Here is a 19,294-nt window from a genome sequence, read left to right as displayed (position 1 = left end):
AGCTGTTGTAAATTACATATTTATATACACATACTTATCCTCAAATGATTATTTCCCTACCTCACATTAAATCAGATGTTCTTTATGCTATAAATAACGGAACAGAGAATAGTCGGAATAGAGAACCGCAGTGACGCGTTCTAAAACCCGGAAGTAAACTACTTCCGGTTCTTCGATGCAATTTCTCCATAGGATTTAGGAAAATAGCTTGAAATAAGGTCTATGGTTGAGACACATTCAAGAGACGGATCACGTTTTGTTCAGCCGGATAATATCCACATCTCTTATAATTTTTGAATCATAAATCTATCGATCATAAATCTATTGATTAGATTTAGAACATTATATAATTAGGGTAGACATGTGGAGATTATCCGGCTGAACAAAACATGATCCGTCTCTTAAATGTGTCTCAACCACAGACCTTATTTCCAGCTATTTTCCTAAATCCTATGGAGAAATTATTTTGTTTTTGTCGAAGGAACCGGAAGGAGTTTACTTCCGGGTTTAGGACACTGCGGTTCTGGCTGAGCCAGTATACAACAACAACAATCCGCCATATAACTTTTCAATACATTCTTTATTAACATGTTTCAGGTCCTTAGGTTGGCAGTAAACATAAGCTCTCCCAGGTTAGGCCAAAGGGTGCATTATATGCACACATATACTGTATAAACTCAAATGTGAATTTTCCTTCACATTGAATCAGCAATCAGAAATTATGCAAATCAAATCAACTTTCAATCAGTCTTTTAGCTCCTTGAGTTGAAAAAGCAATCAGAAAATCTGCACAGAACACTGCACTGAATCATTCAAGGTAAGGCTAAACAGCATACGGTCTGTTAGGGAGGGTCTTTCAGTTCCTTGAGTTTGTCCGTTAGCTGTCTCTCCAAAGTCTCCAGATGTCTTTCCTTTTCCTTAGCAACTCTTCCAAGGCCATTGGGCTTGGAGATGAAGCTTAGTTTTCTTTTTATGCAAATGTGTACTACTTCTACTCCACTAGAATAGAATAGAATATAATATCTTTATTGTCATCAGTGATCACACATCAGTGCAACGAAATTCAGCTGGCATCTCTCACTGCAGTACATAAACAAGAATACATCCATAAAAGCAGAGATAGTAGCAATAATCAGGGTCATCACTTAAATGCACTTTATCAGAATGTTACAAATACATTTTTAAAGATTATTTAATAAAGAAAAGCTACAATGTTTAAATATAAATAGTTACTAAAAAATATCAGTTTGATACTTAATAGATATACAAATAAATAGATAACATATGGCATTTTTGGCTGCAGTCTTTGATGGGAGGTAGTGTGTTTGTGTGTGTGCATGTTCAAAGTTCAAAGTGAGTTTTGTGGTTGGACAGGGATGGGAGTGATGGAGGCCACAGCTCTGGGAAAGAAGCTGTTCTTCAGTCTGTTGGTGCGTGACTTTATTGACCTGAACCGTCTGCCGGACGGCAGCGGTTCGAACAGTGAGTGGCCGGGGTGTGTGATGTCTCTGATGATACTGCTGGCTTTCTTCTGCAGTCGACTCCTGTAGATGTTGTCAAGGTTGGGCAGCTCAGTCCCGACGATGCGCTGAGCAGCCTTCACCACCCGTTGCAAGTCCTTCCGCTCTGCGGCTGTGCAGCTGGTGTACCACACAGTTATGCAGCTGGTCAGGGTGCTTTCAATGGTCGACCGATAGAAGTTTACCAGCAGTTTTTGTGGAAGCCTGGCCTGTCTCAGTTTCCTCAGGAAAAACAGTCTTTGTTGTGCCTTTTTCACCAGGTTTGAGGTGTTTGAGGTCCATGTTAATTTATTGGAGATGTTCACTCCAAGGAACCGTAGGTATTCCACGCTCTCCACTGCTTCCTCATGGATGTGGAGGGGGAGATGGAGTTCCTTTTTTGTCCTCCTGAAATCAATAATGAGCTCCTTAGTTTTGGAGGTGTTAAGGACAAGGTTGTGCTCGTTACACCAGTCCGTCAGATGTTCCACCTCGAGCCAGGCTGTCTCATTATTGTCTGTAATAAGTCCGACTACTGTGGTGTCGTCTGCAAATTTGACTATGGAGTTGGAGGTGTGGATGGGGGTGCAGTCGTTGGTAAAGAGTGTGAAGAGCATGGGACTAAGCACACAACCTTGTGGGGTTCCTGTGTTTAGTATAAGGGGGGATGATAGGTGCTTACCAACTCTGACTTGCTGTGGTCTGTCAGTCAGGAAGTCCAGGACCCACGAGCAAAGTGAAGAGCCAAAGCCAAGAATATTCAGTTTGCTGACCAGTTGGTGGGGCATGACGGTGTTTAATGCGGAGCTGAAATCCACAAATAGCATCCTCACATAACTGCCTGGTAATTCCAGATGTGTCAGAGAGGTGTGGAGGGCTGAGTTGATGGCGTCTTCTGTGGAGCGGTTTGGCCTGTAGGCAAACTGATGCTGATACTACAATTCAGAGGTAAAGGTATACTTTGACTCCACTACATGTATTTCCCTTTAGTTACTTTACAGATGTGGATGAATGATGTGAAATATAATCACATGTTAAATCAGACTTTAGTTACACCTGGAGTAAATTCACAATTATTATTTTTTTCAAAATATTTTTATTCACATGGAAAAAAAGAGTAGCAGTGCATTACAGCAATTAAGGCATTTTCATTCCCCCCCCCAAAATAACCCTTACTCATTTTCCCTTAACCCCGCCCCATACCAACCATCCCTCTCCCGGAGCACTGAGGCAACAGTACATCAATTACATACAAAATGATAGATACAATAATATACATGCACATACATATAACTGCTTACATACATACATGTACACATACTAACACATATCCAGGGATGTCACACGGGCTGCATGTGTGGCGGACAGGGGAGTAATCATATCGGAATTATAGACAGATAAAGGGAGAATCCCTACAGCGACACCATATCAGGGGGAAGACGGTCTACATAGCTGATCAGTGGCCTCCAATGAGCGTAAAACTTATCTGAGGAACCCCGGAGAGTAAACTTCATTTTTTCCAACTTTAGAAGAGACATAGTATCACTCAGCCACATTTTAAAAGAGGGAGGTAAAGGACATTTCCACAAAAGAAGGATTTTCCTACGAGCAATCAAGGAGGTAAAGGCAATGACATTGGTTTGAGTGTTTGTAATGTTGATCTCATCTGGGGGCCTACCGAAAATAGCTATATAAGGGGATGGAGAGATGTTTACCTTTACCAGCTTTGAGAACACTTTCATGATCAATCATTATAAAACATATCATATATATTATTCTGAAATGGAGCCTCAGTGACCTTTGAGATACAACCCTCTTTCAATCCCAAGAAAACATTCCTCCTCAAAGACACATTCACCTCCGACTGACTTTCACTTGTGGACTAGAGTTATCCTGTGGATGAACTCAAGAAACACTATCTCCGCCTACAAGGCCTTCCCCTTCCCTCTTTTCCCAAAGTGCAGCCTCTCCTACTAATAGGTGCAGATAACTTTCACCTCATTACCCCAACCAAAAGAGTGTCTTTGGGTCCACAGGGGGCACCAATAGCCCTCCAGCTAGATCTCACTCCTCACCCATCAGTGCATCCACGGGAACGCTCCTTCATACCTCAAGGATCTACTCTCCTCACAAACCTCCACAAGCAACCTGCATTCTACAACCAACCATCTGCTTCCCCCCCCCCAGCACCAAACTCCGCACCATGGGGGGGCTTTCTGTTCACCTGTGAATTCCCTCCCAGACAAACTGAGGACTCCACAGACCACTGACTCAATTAAGAAGGGCTTAAAAACATTTCTTTTTTTAAAGCCTTTTATTAAACTTGTGTTTCTTTAAAAAAAAAAAAAGAAGTATATGATGCCCCTTGTAGCACTTTGAGATTACTTTTAGCAATGAAAGGTGCTTTACAAATAAAATGCATTCTTATTATTCTTATTATTATCATTAGGTTGGACACTCCAAGGGCCCCCCCCTATTCAGGAGCCATCGGATGCCCCCCAGAGTCTCTTCACCCCAACTGGAACCCCCGATGCCGAACTCAGTCGTCAGGTGGAGAAACTATGGCAGATAGGTGTCCTCCCCTTTCAGGAAGAGCAAGGCATCACCAGATCCAAGCGCCCCTCCAGTCCAGTGGACCCCCTTCCAGCAGCTCATTGACCGGGTCCTGCGTCCCACTCTCAGTATGCAGATATCCGGATGACTGCATCGTTCAAAGTGAGGTGTTGGGGCAGGTAAAGGCGGGGCTAGAAGCTAACCTGAAGAAGAGTGAGTTGGGGTATCTGGGGTCGATGGAGTCTCCTCTTTGGTGCTGGGATGGGTGGGAGGTGGTGGGTTAGTACAAGTACATCAAGTACAATTGATTGTTTTTGTTCATTTGATATTGAGGAGAGCCAACAGGAAGTCTCTCATCAGCTGCAGTCGTCTTCTTTATTTTCCAAAATGCCTCCACGCTCCTCTGTACGTCTCAAACTCGCCCCGTGATGAAGAAACTGAGAACAAAGAAAACCTGAGCTTACAGATTTCTCTGGAACACCAGAAAAACATGTTGAAACCTCAAGAAATAAACTTCACACGGTACGACCTCTCACCTTTCTCTGTGTCTTCACTTCCTGTCACCTGAGAGGAGAAGGAGAGAGAGAGAGAGAGAATAATGATGATGATAAGACAAAGAGAAACAGCCAGAATGATGAAGAGAGAAAGAAGAGTGTTGTTTTCCTCTGAGGCCACGCTCCATTAAAGAGTTTCATATCTTGATGAATGGCGGATATGGTGTCAGTACTCACAGGTCTTCTGGATCGTGGCTCTGAACGTCTGATAATGGATCCTGTAGAGATGAAGACAATCCAACAGTTTGAGATCCAGTTTAAAATAAGTGTTTGTTCTTTGAGTCAGCTTCAGAGTCCTGATCTCATGCTTTACATCCCATCATATCTTCTCTGCAAACACTACGACTGCCACAGCTCTCAGCTGCACGACAGGAAGTAACCACTCATTGGTCTAGAACAGGGGGGTCCAAACCTTTTTCACAGAGGGCGGCATACAGAAAAATATATAAAGGTCTGGGCCGCTCTCTAGAGGTGTGTTGCCTCATGAGTTCAGTTATAAGTCAGGAAACTCAATCAAATGAAGGAAAGGATGCTTGTTACTTGAGGATGCTTTAAGAAACAAACAGCTCTCAGCTCTCCAGAGGGTTCACTTTATTCTGTGAGCAGCTCATTCCTTAAAGCAGGAGCTTCAGATTGATTATAATCACAGGAAATATGAAGGGTTTATTTCACGCTTGTTATAAAAATAAGTTATTGGGCTTTTTTTTTATCAAGTTAGATTTGTTAGAAAACATTTTCAGCTTTAATTCACTGAATTTATTTTAAAGGTGGGATTATGATGAAGACTAATGTGTAATACATGTTTACATATATATTTAAGAAGTACAATACAAGACAAGCAGAAGTTTCATTTGTGGGCCATATTTCATTATACTTTCAGAATTAGCTGAGGGCTGCATTTGGCCCCCGGGCCGCAGTTTGGACACCCCTGGGCTAGAAACTAAAAACCTCCCATAAGAACAGACTACCTTTCCCACTCTTCTGTAAAACCCCATATGTCTGTTAGAGAGTTGATACTAAAGTGTGGCTTTGCATTTCAGCTGGCCTTCTATAGTTGATGGAAGAATGAAAGAGCCTGCAGTCAGTGGGTAACATCACTGATCTGTTTCCCCAGTGAGAGAAACACCTCCCTATGGTTCATACAATACTGCTGAACCAGCAGAGACCCCTTACTGACCTGAGAGTCTCCAGTCTGCAGTCTGGACTCTTCAGAAGAACTCTCAGCAGCTTCTCTGAATCCTGCAGATTGTTCCCACTCAGGTCCAGATCTCTCAGATGGATGTTGGACTTCAGAACTGAGGCCAGAGCAGAACAGCTGATCTCTGACAACCTGCAGCTCTCCAGTCTGAATAAAGAAAACATGCTGAGGATACAAATCTGTTTATCATCAGATGTGTTACTCAACTTTGAAATGAATGGGAACAAAAACATGTCTTCTTCAGAAAGTCAACTTTATCCTGTAAAACTAATATTACTTCAGATGAACTTTATTCAGATGTTATCGTTTACTAAATATTAAAAACAAAGATTTAATTTGAACAACTAACATCTATTACAGTTCCTTTAAGAATCAGTCAACATTTATCTCTGCTTTTCTTACTATAGTACCTACAAATGAAATTATGAATAAAAGAACATTTACAACTTTATAGATGTAAGTTAATGATGTAGAAGACTCAGGTTGAATAACTAATGAAACATGAGATCTCCAGCAGTAACAGAGAGTCAGTGAACTGACTCGAGAGTCTCCAGTCTGCAGTCTGGACTCTCCAGAAGATCTCTCAGCAGCTCCACTCCTGAACCCTTCAGAGCGTTGTTACTCAGGTCCAGCTCTCTCAGATGAGAGGGGTTGGACTTCAGAGCTGAGGCCAGAGCAGAACAGCTGATCTCTGACAAACTGCAGTTCCACAGTCTGAATAAAGAAAACATGATGAGGATACAAATCAGTTTATCATCAGATGTGTTACTCAACATTGAAATGAATGGGAACAAAAACATGTCTTCTTCAGAAAGTCAACTTTATCCTGTAAAACTAATATTACTTCAGATGAACTTTATTCAGACGTTATCGTTTACTAAATATTAAAAACATAGATTTACTTTTAACAACTAACATCTATTACAGTTCCTTTAAGAATCAGTCAACATTTATCTCTGCAGTTCTTACTTTAGAACCTACAAATGAAATTATGAATAAAAGAACATTTACAACTTAATTGATGTAAGTTAATGATGTAGAAGAATCAGGTTGAATAACTAATGAAACATGAGATCTCCAGCAGTAACAGAGAGTCAGTGAACTGACCTGAGAGTCTCCAGTCTGCAGTCTGGATTCTCCAGAAGATCTCTCAGCTCCACTCCTGAATCCTTCAGAGCGTTCTGACTCAGGTCCAGATCCTTCAGATGGATGTTGGACTTCAGAGCTGAGACCAGAGCAGAACAGCTGATCTCTGACAAACTGCAGTCCCTCAGTCTGAACAAAGAAAACATGATGTAACTTTAGAAAACAAAGTTCCTGTTTGAAATAACTCCAGATTTAATAATCTGTTCAGAGTTAAACAGGGTTTTAAAGATCTCCTATCATGCTATTTTCAGGCATATATGATGGGTCTCAGATATACACAAATATATAAAAACATGTCTGATGTGTTTTGCTCAAAATACCAAACAGATCATGCATTTTAGAAATCCCTTATATCCCTCTGTTCCAGCTGTTAGAGAAGAGCAGGTTCGTTAGCTTTAAAAAAAAAGAAAGGAGGTGGAGCTAATGCCTGATCAGAATTCTACCAGCAGAAACTCAGCTAAATTCTGCTGTGATTAAACTCCATATCATGTTCCAAACCACATCAAGGATTATTTCTGAAACAGTATGGAGCTCAAACTCTTTTTCTCTCTCAGGTTTACCACAAGGTCAGTTCCTGTTTATTTCCTGCTTCTTCAATCATGCTCTCTCCAGTACAGGTTAGCTCTGAGTGTTAGCCATGCTAATGTAAACACAGACCATATTACTTCCAGAACACGTTTCATTGTTTCTGACAGCAACGTTTCTGATTGGCCCGTTGGTGTAAAGCCCGCCCACATTTTAGTAATGCCGATGTAGAAAAGACATCAGAAAGTGACTTTTGCATGATAGGAGAACTTTAATATCAGAGATGATGTAGAAACAATCCACTGATAATCTGGAACTTTAACTTTGATCAGATGTTTAAAGGCCCAGATACACCGGCCCGGAATCGGCAGTAAATGGGAGTCGGGCCGAACATGAGCGTGGGCACGCCCTATTCAGAGTGGTGTGCGCCGCACCGTCGGGTCTTTTCTGCCGACCTGACGCCTTTTCTTGCCGATTCAACATGTTGAATCGGCGTCGGGAACACCACCGGAAGTCGGACAAAGGGATAACACTGATTGGCTGTTCAGCTAGCTAATCAGTGCATGAGAAGCGTTAACGGAAGTGAGGGAGGTAAACAAATGATTTTAAATGGAAGATGGAACACACACGGACGGCTATTTCACCTCATCGGTTTATAGAGCTCCTGTTCGTTCATGTTTTCAATGGACAAGAGTGAAAATGGAAAGAAAAACGCTATTTGTTGTTTGTTTATATCACAGTCTGTTCTTGTTCTCTGTCTTCTGGTTGTTCCGGTTGTTGCCTCTTTTGAATGATGAATACACACTACCGCCGCCTGCTGGTAAGTAGAGTTATTGCCACTCACGCATACGCAGTTCATACGTGCTCGGCTCGGATTTGCGGTGTGTTCCAGTGCGCGAAGTCGGCAAATACGCAGGAGAGTCCGGCGACGCAACAGTCGGAGTCGGCGTCGGTGACTTCTCAGGTGACTGGCCGGTGTATCTGAGCCTTTACAACTCCTTCATCTCCCTCACAGCTCATCAGTACTGACAGCACTGGCTCATGGAGCACAGAGTGAGTCTGAGGAAGCTCAAACACTCTCCCTCACACATTCACCTTCTCTGTGTTACTCTGATCATTAGTCATTAGCAAAAGTGGGAAAAAAACTTTAATGTATTTTTTTCAAATTCAGAAAATGATAAATACAAAGAGATGAAGTTCAGTCAGTGAACTGACCTGAGAGCCTTCAGTCTGCAGTTTGGACTCTTCAGTCCAGAACTCAGCTCCACTCCTGAATCCTGCAGATTGTTGCCACCCAGGTCCAGATCTCTCAGATGGGAGGGGTCAGACTTCAGAGCTGAGGCCACGACTTCACAGTGAGTCTCTGAGAGTCCACAGAGTGTAAATCTATAATAACACATATATTACAACATGTGTTAAAAAAGGAAACATAATGACCTCAAGCATTTGATGAAAAAAATATTTGACATAATTATGTTCTGATTGAGATTTGCTGTTAGTCCATTTTATATATAATAATATATGATAATAGAGTGTAATGTGTTGTCAGTGTGATCTGATCACATGTCTGAGCTCCTGCTGTCACTGACTGTTACCATAGAAACAGAAATTAAATAAATCACTTGACAATATTAGAGATGTACATATTTAAATGTTAATTAATATTTAGATGTGAATGATGGATGCTTTGGCTTCTCTGAGCATCTGAACATGTACTGTGCACACAAACACAGTTAACAAACCAATAAAGTTTCAATACTTTAACCTGAATACCATCAGATGTTCTCACTGTATGAGTATTAAGACATAACTCTGGTATTGGTGGGGATATGATTTAGATCTTATTTTAAACTGTAATACATTGTGATAAAAACGTGTGTGCTTAAGGATAAAGAAACTAGAAAGTAATTATAACTGATAACTGTAAGTCCTGCTGTGTGGTGTGATCACATGCTGAGAAACCTCTAGAGTCCTTCATGTGTTTGACATGTCGCCTCCATCACTCAATATGAAGAGAGGAACGCTTCAGTTTAACTATTATTATAAATAAATAGAAGAACAGTGTTGGTTTATTTTGCTCTCAGTATTTAAACAGCAGAAATGTTATAGAGTTTATTTGAATAATTAAACTTCTGATCCACATTAGTTTATAAAGTTAATCACATCTGGACTTACTTGGCTTTCCTGCAGTTCCTCACAGCTGGAATCAGTCTCCGTCGTCCCTCCTCTGATGTGTTGTACTTCTTCAGGTCCAACTCATCCAGAACCTCCTCTGACATCTGCAGCATGTAGGCCAGAGCAGAGCAGTGGATCTCAGAGAGTCTCTTCTCTGATCTGTTCTCTGACTTCAGGAACTCTGTGATCTCCTGATGTACTGAGAGGTCCTTCATCTCTGTCAGACAGTGGAAGATGTTGATCATCCTGTCAGGAGAGATTTCACCACTGTTCATCTCCTTCAGGTTGCTGATGGCTCTCTGGATGTCTGTGCGACCTTTGAAGAGTCTCTGGATGGTTTCTGGACGGTTGTCTGTGCGACCCAGCAGGCCTCCTAACAGTCTCTGGTTAGACTCCAGAGAGAGGCCGTGGAGGAAGCGGACAAACAGGTCCAGATGGCCATTTTCACTTCTGAGGGATTTCGCCATGGCTCCCTTCAGGAAGACATCCAGGGATGGGTAATCCTGACCTTCCTGCAGGAAGTCCTTCAGTACCTCTGTGTTCCTGTTGGAGTAACAGTGCAACATGTAGACTGCAGCCAGAAACTCCTGAATGCTCAGATGAACAAAGCAGTAGACTGTTTTCTGGAAGATCACACTCTCTCTTTTGAAGATCTCTGTACAAACTCCTGAGTGCACCGAGGCCTCGGTGACATCAAGACCACAGCGCTCCAGGTCTTCTTGGTAGAACATGAAGTCTCCTTTCTCCAGATGTTCAAACGCCAGCCTCCCCAGCTTCAGAAGAAGCTCCCTGTCAGCCTCCGTCAGCTGCTGTGGACTCGTCTCATGTCCCTCTTCATACTTCTGCTTCTTCCTCTTGGTCTGGACCAGCAGGAAGTGTGAGTACATGTCAGTGAGGGTCTGGGGCAGCTCTCCTCTCTGGTCTGTAGTCAACATGTGGTCCAGAACTGCAGCAGTGATCCAGCAGAAGACTGGGATCACACACATGATGTGGAGGCTCCTGGAGCTCTTGATGTGAGAGATGATTCTGCTGGACAGTTCTTCATCACTCGATCTCCTACTGAAGTACTCCTCCTTCTGGGCGTCAGTGAAGCCTCGTACTTCTGTCACCCTGTCCACACACTCAGGAGGGATCTGATTGGCCGCTGCAGGTCTGGAAGTTATCCAGACGAGAGCCGAGGGAAGCAGCTTCCCCCTGATGAGGTTTGTCAGCAGCACGTTGACTGAGGACTGCTGAGAGACATCAGACACAACCTCATTGTTTCTGAAGTCCAGAGAAAGTCTGCTTTCATCCAGGCCGTCAAAGATGAGCAGCACTTTGCAGACAGCCAGCTGCTCTGCTGTGACCTTCTGTAAGGTTGGATGGAAAACATGGAGCAGCCTGAGAAGACTGTACTGCTCACCTTTGATCAGGTTCAGCTCCCTGAAGGAGAGCGGGACCACCAGACTGACATCTTGGTTTTCCAAACCCTCGGCCCAGTCCAGAGTGAACTTCTGCACTGAGAAGGTTTTTCCAACTCCAGCGACTCCGTTGGTCAGGACCGCTCTGATGAGAGTCTGTTGGTCAGGTGAGGCTTTAAAGATGTCCTGGCACTTGATTGGAGTGTCATGGAGGGGCTTCTTCTTGGAAGCTGCCTCCAGCTGCCTCACCTCATGTTGGGTATTAACCTCTTCACTCTGGCCTTGTGTGATGTAGAGCTCAGTGAAGATGCTGTTGAGGAGGGTTTCACTTTGATCAGTTCCTTCAGTCACACGTTCACATCTCCTCCTCAGACTGAGCCTATGTTCATCTAGAACCTCCTGCAGACCACGTTCTGCTGGAAGAGAAGGAAACAGGAGAGAATCAGAAAATGCTTTTGAGAATCTAACAATAAAACTAATAAAAACAGACTGAGTTTAAATGTTTTATAAACATTTTAATGTCTTTGTTCTTCAACAGAATACCTGATAAAAAACAAATGAACCAGGAAGAGGAATAAGACGCTGCATGAGTTCGGCCTCTTACCTCGTACAGAGCTGGTCTGACTGGCTGTCTGCAGGCCAGCTCTGGTTCTGGATCTTTTCCCACACTGGGGACAGGAGGGGTCTCCTGATGGAGGTCTCTGCTCCCAGTATGAGGTGATGCACTGTCTGCAGAACCAGTGTCCACAGCTGGTAGAGACTGGATCCTTCAGGACGTCCTGACACAGAGCACAGCTGGACAGCTGCTCCTCCACAGGAACACCACTCTTCCTCTTCCCTCTGTGGAGAGGAACACATCCTTTACAGCACTTTACTTCAGAGGGGCTGATTCTCACCAAAGGTACAACAAGGGGGCACATTCTAGTTTGATATTTAAAAAAAGGTCTATATAATATATACCCTTGTGATCAGGTAGATAGCTTACAATTCACATGATCATAAAACCAGAGAGCCTCCTGTCTGGATTCATGACCCAGAGGAGCACATGTTCCCTGAATCTACACACAGCTGTATTAACCTGGTGCTTTATAAACCCAACTTGCATAGAATCTGATGTGAATTAATAGAAATAAACTAATGGAAAGGATGCCTAAATAACAACAGAATGAAACTGATTTGTAAAAAGCCTGAGTTAATGCTTTGTCAGGTCTGTCTCCAACACAACGAGCATAACTTTTGTTTTCCTTTTTTTCTGAAGAGATGGGTTTGATTAAAGCTAGGCTAACATTAGCTGCTCCATCAGCACTCAGAGTAACTTCATGAAGTCATAAGTAGGCTACAGCAGTCACTATATTGTTAGCACCACAGACAGTCTCTGGTTTATACTGGAACATGAATAACCCTGATTTAGTAGGAATGCTGATACAGCATTCCTACTAAATGTTATGCTACGGACAAAAAGTTTATTATTCCGCCGACTTATTTTAGGCCCTCTTCTCCTCCCACATTCAACATCGCAGAAACTCAGTTCAAACATCAAAACGTTCAGCTTGGTCAGGAATCGCAGGCTATGACTTTTATCATTCATAACTTTCATAATTCCAGAGATACATCCCATAATACATCACATTTGTACATGGGCGCGGGAAGGGGGGTGCTGAGGGCGCTGCAGCACCCCCTAGCGGCAGGCTGGGGGTGCGGAGCTCCCCTGTCTGAATTATTATTTGACGGTTATTGCTGCTCCCGCTGTGCATAATCTGTGTAATATGTAGCCAATAAATTCCACATTGTTGGTAAAATAATATTTTGGCCTGCCCCGAATGTTTTTTCTGTAGCCCCGGACAATTCTACCTCATTAATATAATACATTAACCGTGCTTTACGTGAACCTCATCAAGACACTAGAAAGGACGGCAGGACTGTAATTTCCCGTGTTCAGTGAATGCAACAGATGCAAGACACCAGACCAATCAGAGAGTTGCATGGAAATAAAAGTGTGCTTGTGTCATTCAAGCTCGCGGCTCTGTGTGTGTGCGGAAATAGCGCATTTAGTGTGTGTGAGAGAGGGGGAGAGAGAGGGACCGGTGCCAGCAGCAGGGACCGTGTTGTTAGCATCTGGTTAGCTAGCTAACGGACACACGGAGCTGTTTGTTCCACAACAAGCTGGAGGAGAGCTCTCCTCTCAGACTGAGAGGCTCAGGTGAGCTAAAGGACTCTCTGAGTGTTTAGAGAGTTAACTTTAGTCTAAGTTATCTCAGTGGGTCTCCAACGGTTTGGTCAAAAATTATTCAAAAGATTATTTCCGCGGCACACCCTCACATGATCATTATAGTTATAAAAAAAATAAGAGAATAAAGGAAAAACAGTTATGAAATACTATATGGCAGTAAAACAAGAATACAGTTTGAAAGGGGAGTGATTTGTAAAATATCCATAAAGAAAAAGAACATCTGCTTACAGTTGTGTTTCATCTGGGTGTTGAGAGATGTATCCATAGATCTCTTAATGTTGCTCTCAAAGTGCACCAGATTGATGCTTTTAACTTCAATATTTAAAAAAAATCTTCCCGGGGGAGCATCCCCCTGGACCCCCCTAGAGGAGGTGAGGTCCGCTCCCCACTCGTAAAAAATAGCACTTTACCCCTGCCTATATGCCGTGAGCTGATTATCGAGCCTTCATTGTAACAGTCGCGGGTTTACTGTGTGTTTGCGTGTGGGGAGTTTTTTTGTGCGTGCTCTATTGTGCCCGTAATACTGTTCACTGGAGTCCAGCACCTCAGCACCCCCACTCAAAATACCTTCCCGCGCCTCTGCATTTGTAACATTTTAACTTTAACATTGCGCAGCTCGTTAAGGCAGAGTGCGTGATGTCACAGCTAGAGTGTAGGAAATCTTGAAATTTGCCTTCATTTTTTTTTTAAAACTCCCATAAGTCCCAAACCCTACATTCCTGAGACATCATTTTTCATGACAAACGTAGGAAAACATCTCTTAGCTTGAAAAATGCAAATAATTGAGCAAAAATAATTAAACAAAATGCCTCTTGAGGGCATGAAGTGACAAAAACGTTCAACATGTCTCCATTAAAGCCCATTGTAATTTCAGGCTGATATTTCCTCACAGCAGCAGCCGCACACCTTTAGTTAAACTGCCAAAAAGGCCACATTATTAACCCGAAAGTACACAACAATTACACTTCAGATGCTCAACTTCCTTGACATGCTTCACGTTTTGAAATTTCAAAGATATCTGTTACGGTTCTTCCACAAAACGTTCACATGTAAGAGGTTTATCTCTCATTCAGAACAATGCAAACCTTTGACCACACACACACACACACACACACACACACACACACACACACACACACACACACACACACACACACACACACACACACACACACACACACACACACACACACACACACACACACACACACACACACACACACACACACACACACACACACACACACACACACACACACACACACACACACACACACACACACACACACACACACACACACACACACACACACACACACACACACACACACACACACACACACACACTTAGTTAGCTGATTTCTGTCAGTAGGGTACGTTCTGCTCAAACATCGTTAAAACTGAAACCAGCACAACTTCAGCTGCAGTTTGTCACAGTAACTGAGTTGTCCACTGTGAACAGCCCATTAATTTAGAGGGCACACAGCCGCTCACACACACAGGCAATGTTCCAAACGGCCCAAAACTTCACAGTTAGGTAACGATGCAGCCATCAACGCATCTAACCATAGTATGGGGTGTCATCAAATCCCGTTGCCATGACGACAGACCACTCGCCATGAAACACGATGTCACTGTAAATTCAATGGACACGGTCCAATCGTCCCCCAATCTTCACTTGTATATCACCGGTCCATGCCTCAACAGCTCTACGCCAAATCTGAAAACTCACCATATGCCGTTTCCATGGCATCTCACCATCCCTCGCCATAAAACACGATGTCCCTTTAACTCCTATGAAAATGTTCAAAAAGTGCTACAAATTCACATGTGTGCTAACAGTCCAGCCGTGAAGACTACGAGACAGTTTTGAGATTTCTTCAAATGCCGTTGCCCTGGCAACACAATGCTCGCCATGAAACATGGTTCTCATAACTTCAGTGAAAATGCTTCAAACGGCCCAAAACTTCACAGGTTTCGTAACGATGCAGCCATCAACGCATCTAACCGTATTATGGAGTGTCATCAAATGCCGTTGCCATGGCGACAGATCACTCGCCATGAAGCACGATGTCGCTGTAAGTCCAATGGACACGGTCCGATCGTCCCCCAAACTTCGCTTGTATATCACCGGTCCAGCCCTTAACAGCTCTACTTCAATTATGGGGTTTCTTCAAATGCCGTTGCCATGGCAACACAATGCTCGCCATGAAACACGGTTTTCTCATAACTTCAGTGAAAATGCTCCAAACGGCCCAAAACTTCAAAGGTTTGGTAACGATGCAGCCATCAACGCATCTAAGCATATTATGGGGTGTCATCAAATGCCGTTGCCATGGCGACAGATCACTCACCATCAAGTTAGTTCAAAAGTTTGCAGTTCAAATATTCTGCTGCTTTTCCAAGCCTTTTTACTTTCTTTTCTTCTCTCATCACACATTCAAGCCCCCTGTGTTCATGTATAATTTCAATCTAAATTATTCTCTTTCTTCTTACACATTACATTTCAGCATAGCAGTTTAGCGTCAGATTTTCAGCATAAAGCATTCCCACTAGCAATTTCTTCAGGAATTGTATTCTCTAGTTTAATATGAGCTGCTGTCAAGCTCTGTTCTCCTCTCTGATTCCCCTCAGACCGTCAGAGACCACAGGAGCACAATCCCAACACTGACAGCTTTTTGTAACAGAGCGTCACAAACTTTACACTCAAGTTGAAATGTGTCACTCTGCACGAATACGCAGGTGATATGAATTCAACATCTTCACTTCCTTCGTGTTGCCAGGCACGGATCTGGGTCTTTGTATTGACTCTACAAGTGATTTCACAAAACTCTGTCTTATCTGCTAATGCTAAACACAACCAGCTCACCAGGTTATCACTATTATTAATAAACATCTTAAGACATATCATAGACATGCCCAAGTAGTTAAATAATGTTTCGGACAATATACGTATATCGTTTTTAGATCAGTATTTATCAACATTGTTGCTATTTAAAACCATTTTATACACAGATACAATGATAATATAATTCTATATTGAAATATCCTTAGATAATGCTAGCTAACTCTGCTGCGTTTTCCCTTTACAAACTGCTCACATGATATCATTAAAGAACAGTTTAATATATTAGATTACATCAAAACTGGATCCTCTTCAGGTCAGTTTACAGGAGAAACTCTTACTTTGTGTCTGAGGGTCCAGGTTCATTACTGAAGAATGGAGGAAGCCACTCTTTAGACCAGTCACTCTTCAGAGACATACAGCTGGAGCCCGGAGACTCTGCTCTCTGTCTGTGGAAACAACACATGTTTAAACATCATTAGTTCATTTAAGGAGCAGCTTTTGATCTATGACTGTTCACCTTATCAAAGATCTTTAGAGTTGTTGAGTCGTGATTGTGGGTTTCTGTTGTGAAAATATATTAGAGTGTGAAACGTTTTACATATTTGTATTTTATTTGCTTAATCTAACACAAAGTCCAACATGTAGAGTGTGAGGATGATTTCACTAGTAGATTATTTACTATTGCTGATGATGACAAGAAGCAAGAGATCAATTCAACTTTGTTAATGTACTCTACTGGGTTTCATTAAACAGTTTAGATTATCAGATACCAACAAACTGGATCCTCTTCAGGTCAGTTTACAGGAGAAACTCTTACTTTGTGTCTGAGGGTCCAGGTTCATTACTGAAGAACGGAGGAAGCCACTCTTTAGACCAGTCACTCTTCAGAGACATACAGCTGGAGAACAGAGACTCTGCTCTCTGTCTGTGGAAACAACACATGTTTAAACATCATTAGTTCATTTAAGGAGCAGCTTTTGATCTATGACTGTTCACCTTATGACATTTTTTTTGAGTTGTTGAGTCGTAATTGTGGGTTTCTGTTGTGAAAATTCATTCGAGTGTGAAACGTTTTACATATTTGTATTTTATTTGCTTAATCTAACACAAAGTCCAACATGTAGAGTGTGAGGATGATTTCACTAGTAGATTATTTACTATTGCTGATGATGACAAGAAGCAAGAGATCAATTCAACTTTGTTAATGTACTCTACTGGGTTTCATTAAACAGTTTAGATTATCAGATACCAACAAACTGGATCCTCTTCAGGTCAGTTTACAGGAGAAACTCTTACTTTGTGTCCGAGGGTCCAGGTTCATTACTGAAGACTGGAGGAAGCCTGGGCATAGACCGGTCACTCTTCAGAGACAGACCGCTGGAGACTGAAGATTTGTCCTCTTCCTCTTCTTTTACACCACTCATCTTCTCCAGTCTGAGAGAGAACACACACACACACACACACACACACACACACACACACACACACACACACACACACACACACACACACACACACACACACACACACACACACACACACACACACACACACACACACACACACACACACACACACACACACACATCTAACCATCTTAATAATAAACTTGGTTAAAATACATGAAATCAGTCAGGCTTCAGACGGGCCGCTCTCCATTTTGACTGCGCTGGGCTGTCACATGTTATGTACCTCTGACTAATCAGAAAACAGGAAATAATAAAAGTTGACAACACTTGCAGAAGTCTCATTGGACTCTACGACGCTGATTTTTAACTAAGTTATTTTCTGACATCCAGTTTGAAAGAGTAAATAATGAATGTTTTATTAAAAAGCAGATCCTGGTGTTAACACTCACCCTGTTGTTCTCCTCCTGTCGAGCTGTAAAATGGCGCCTGGCAGTTTGACTTCATACTTGGACTTTCACACCTTCACCTGTCTGCAGCTCCTCCTCTGATTCATAACCAGCCTTATCAGCTGGAGTAGTTCACATACATCACTTTGTTCATTGAGATAGAAAAAGACATGCAGCTAAAAACAAGCTCCACAAAGTTATCAAAAGGACACAACATCCACACATCAGCGTCCATAGGATATAATTCAATCTGCTTTATATAACAAACAACGAACAGCGACTTAAATAAAAACACAAAGCTACATTTAAAGGTGACCTATCATGCAAAATGCACTTTTGTACGTCTTTTATACATGAATGTGTCCCCGGTGTGTCAGGGAACTCACCAAGTGTCAGAAAACACAACCCTCTCTCTTTTCCTTCATACCCAAATCTCTAAAAACGGGGCTGCAACAGATCTGATACGGACTGATCCAGATTTGAAAATTCTCTGACGTCAGGAACGAGGAGCTCCGCCTATATGGGCAACTCTCCACCTATCAGGGGAATGAGAGGTTGCGTGGCATGGCAACAGCATGGTAACATGACGCTCGTGCCTCGCCCCCCTCCTTTGCAGGGGGGGCATGGTCAGCTGCAGCTCATGCAAAGACAGAGCTGGAGGAGAGCAAAATAGAGCAAAATGAGACATGGCTGAAATGCATGATCCGTTTGATATTTTGAAAAAGAAACTTCACAGACATGTTTTATATAGGTATGGCCCTTCAATATATTATTCAAATATAGCATGATAGGTCCACTTTAACTAATTTACAAGATGTGCCACAATCAGGGCTGAAATAGAGATTTCACCTCTAGCAAGGTGGAAGGAGGAAAAGTGTTTTAAATAGGGTCAGAGAAACAGGAGAGAAGCTATGGAGTCAGATTTGGGTCAATATTCTAGCGCGCAAAACAAGCTACTCACGAGCGGAAAATGTGCTTTTACACGCGCTTAAAATGACCCTTGCGCGCAGATTAAACCCCAAAGGGCTACAAGCAGTGAACATGAACAGTATTAAAACAGTACACAACACGCTGGAATGAATAAAAAGCAATAAAAACAAACAATAAAAATAAAATGGTTGTAATAAATAAAAGGTCTAGGGAAAGGCTCTATTGAACAGATGGGTTTTGAGGCCTTTTTTAAAAGTCTCCACGGTCTGTGGTGCTCTCATGTGGTCGGGGAGAGCGTTCCACAGACTGTGGGCAGCCGAGCAGAAGGCCCGGTCTCCCATGGTGCGGAGCTTGGTCCTGGGGGGTCTGAGGAGGTTGGAG

General features: G+C 42.6%; 1 protein-coding gene across 1 annotated transcript; it reads right to left on the bottom strand.

Moving 5' to 3' along the window:
- Nucleotides 1-3,836: 3,836 nt before the first annotated feature.
- Nucleotides 3,837-18,560, bottom strand: LOC307039315 (protein NLRC3-like). Its single transcript, XM_079681230.1, has 12 exons — nucleotides 17,987-18,560; nucleotides 17,425-17,562; nucleotides 16,946-17,053; nucleotides 16,467-16,574; nucleotides 11,655-11,890; nucleotides 9,651-11,466; nucleotides 8,691-8,861; nucleotides 6,912-7,079; nucleotides 6,345-6,518; nucleotides 4,784-5,951; nucleotides 4,589-4,616; nucleotides 3,837-4,489 (listed from the first exon to the last, which is right to left on the bottom strand). The coding sequence occupies exons 2-10, from the start codon at nucleotides 17,550-17,552 to the stop codon at nucleotides 5,744-5,746; spliced, it is 3,117 nt and encodes a 1,038-aa protein (XP_079537356.1). The 5' UTR covers nucleotides 17,553-17,562; nucleotides 17,987-18,560; the 3' UTR covers nucleotides 3,837-4,489; nucleotides 4,589-4,616; nucleotides 4,784-5,743.
- Between the last annotated feature and the right edge of the window lie 734 nt (nucleotides 18,561-19,294).

This window comes from Notothenia rossii (assembly GCF_949606895.1).
Source record: "Notothenia rossii genome assembly, chromosome: 1".
NCBI classification, from domain to species: domain Eukaryota; kingdom Metazoa; phylum Chordata; class Actinopteri; order Perciformes; family Nototheniidae; genus Notothenia; species Notothenia rossii.
The sequence above is the reverse complement of the archived record's forward strand: the minus strand, read 5'-3'. Positions and strand labels throughout refer to the sequence as shown.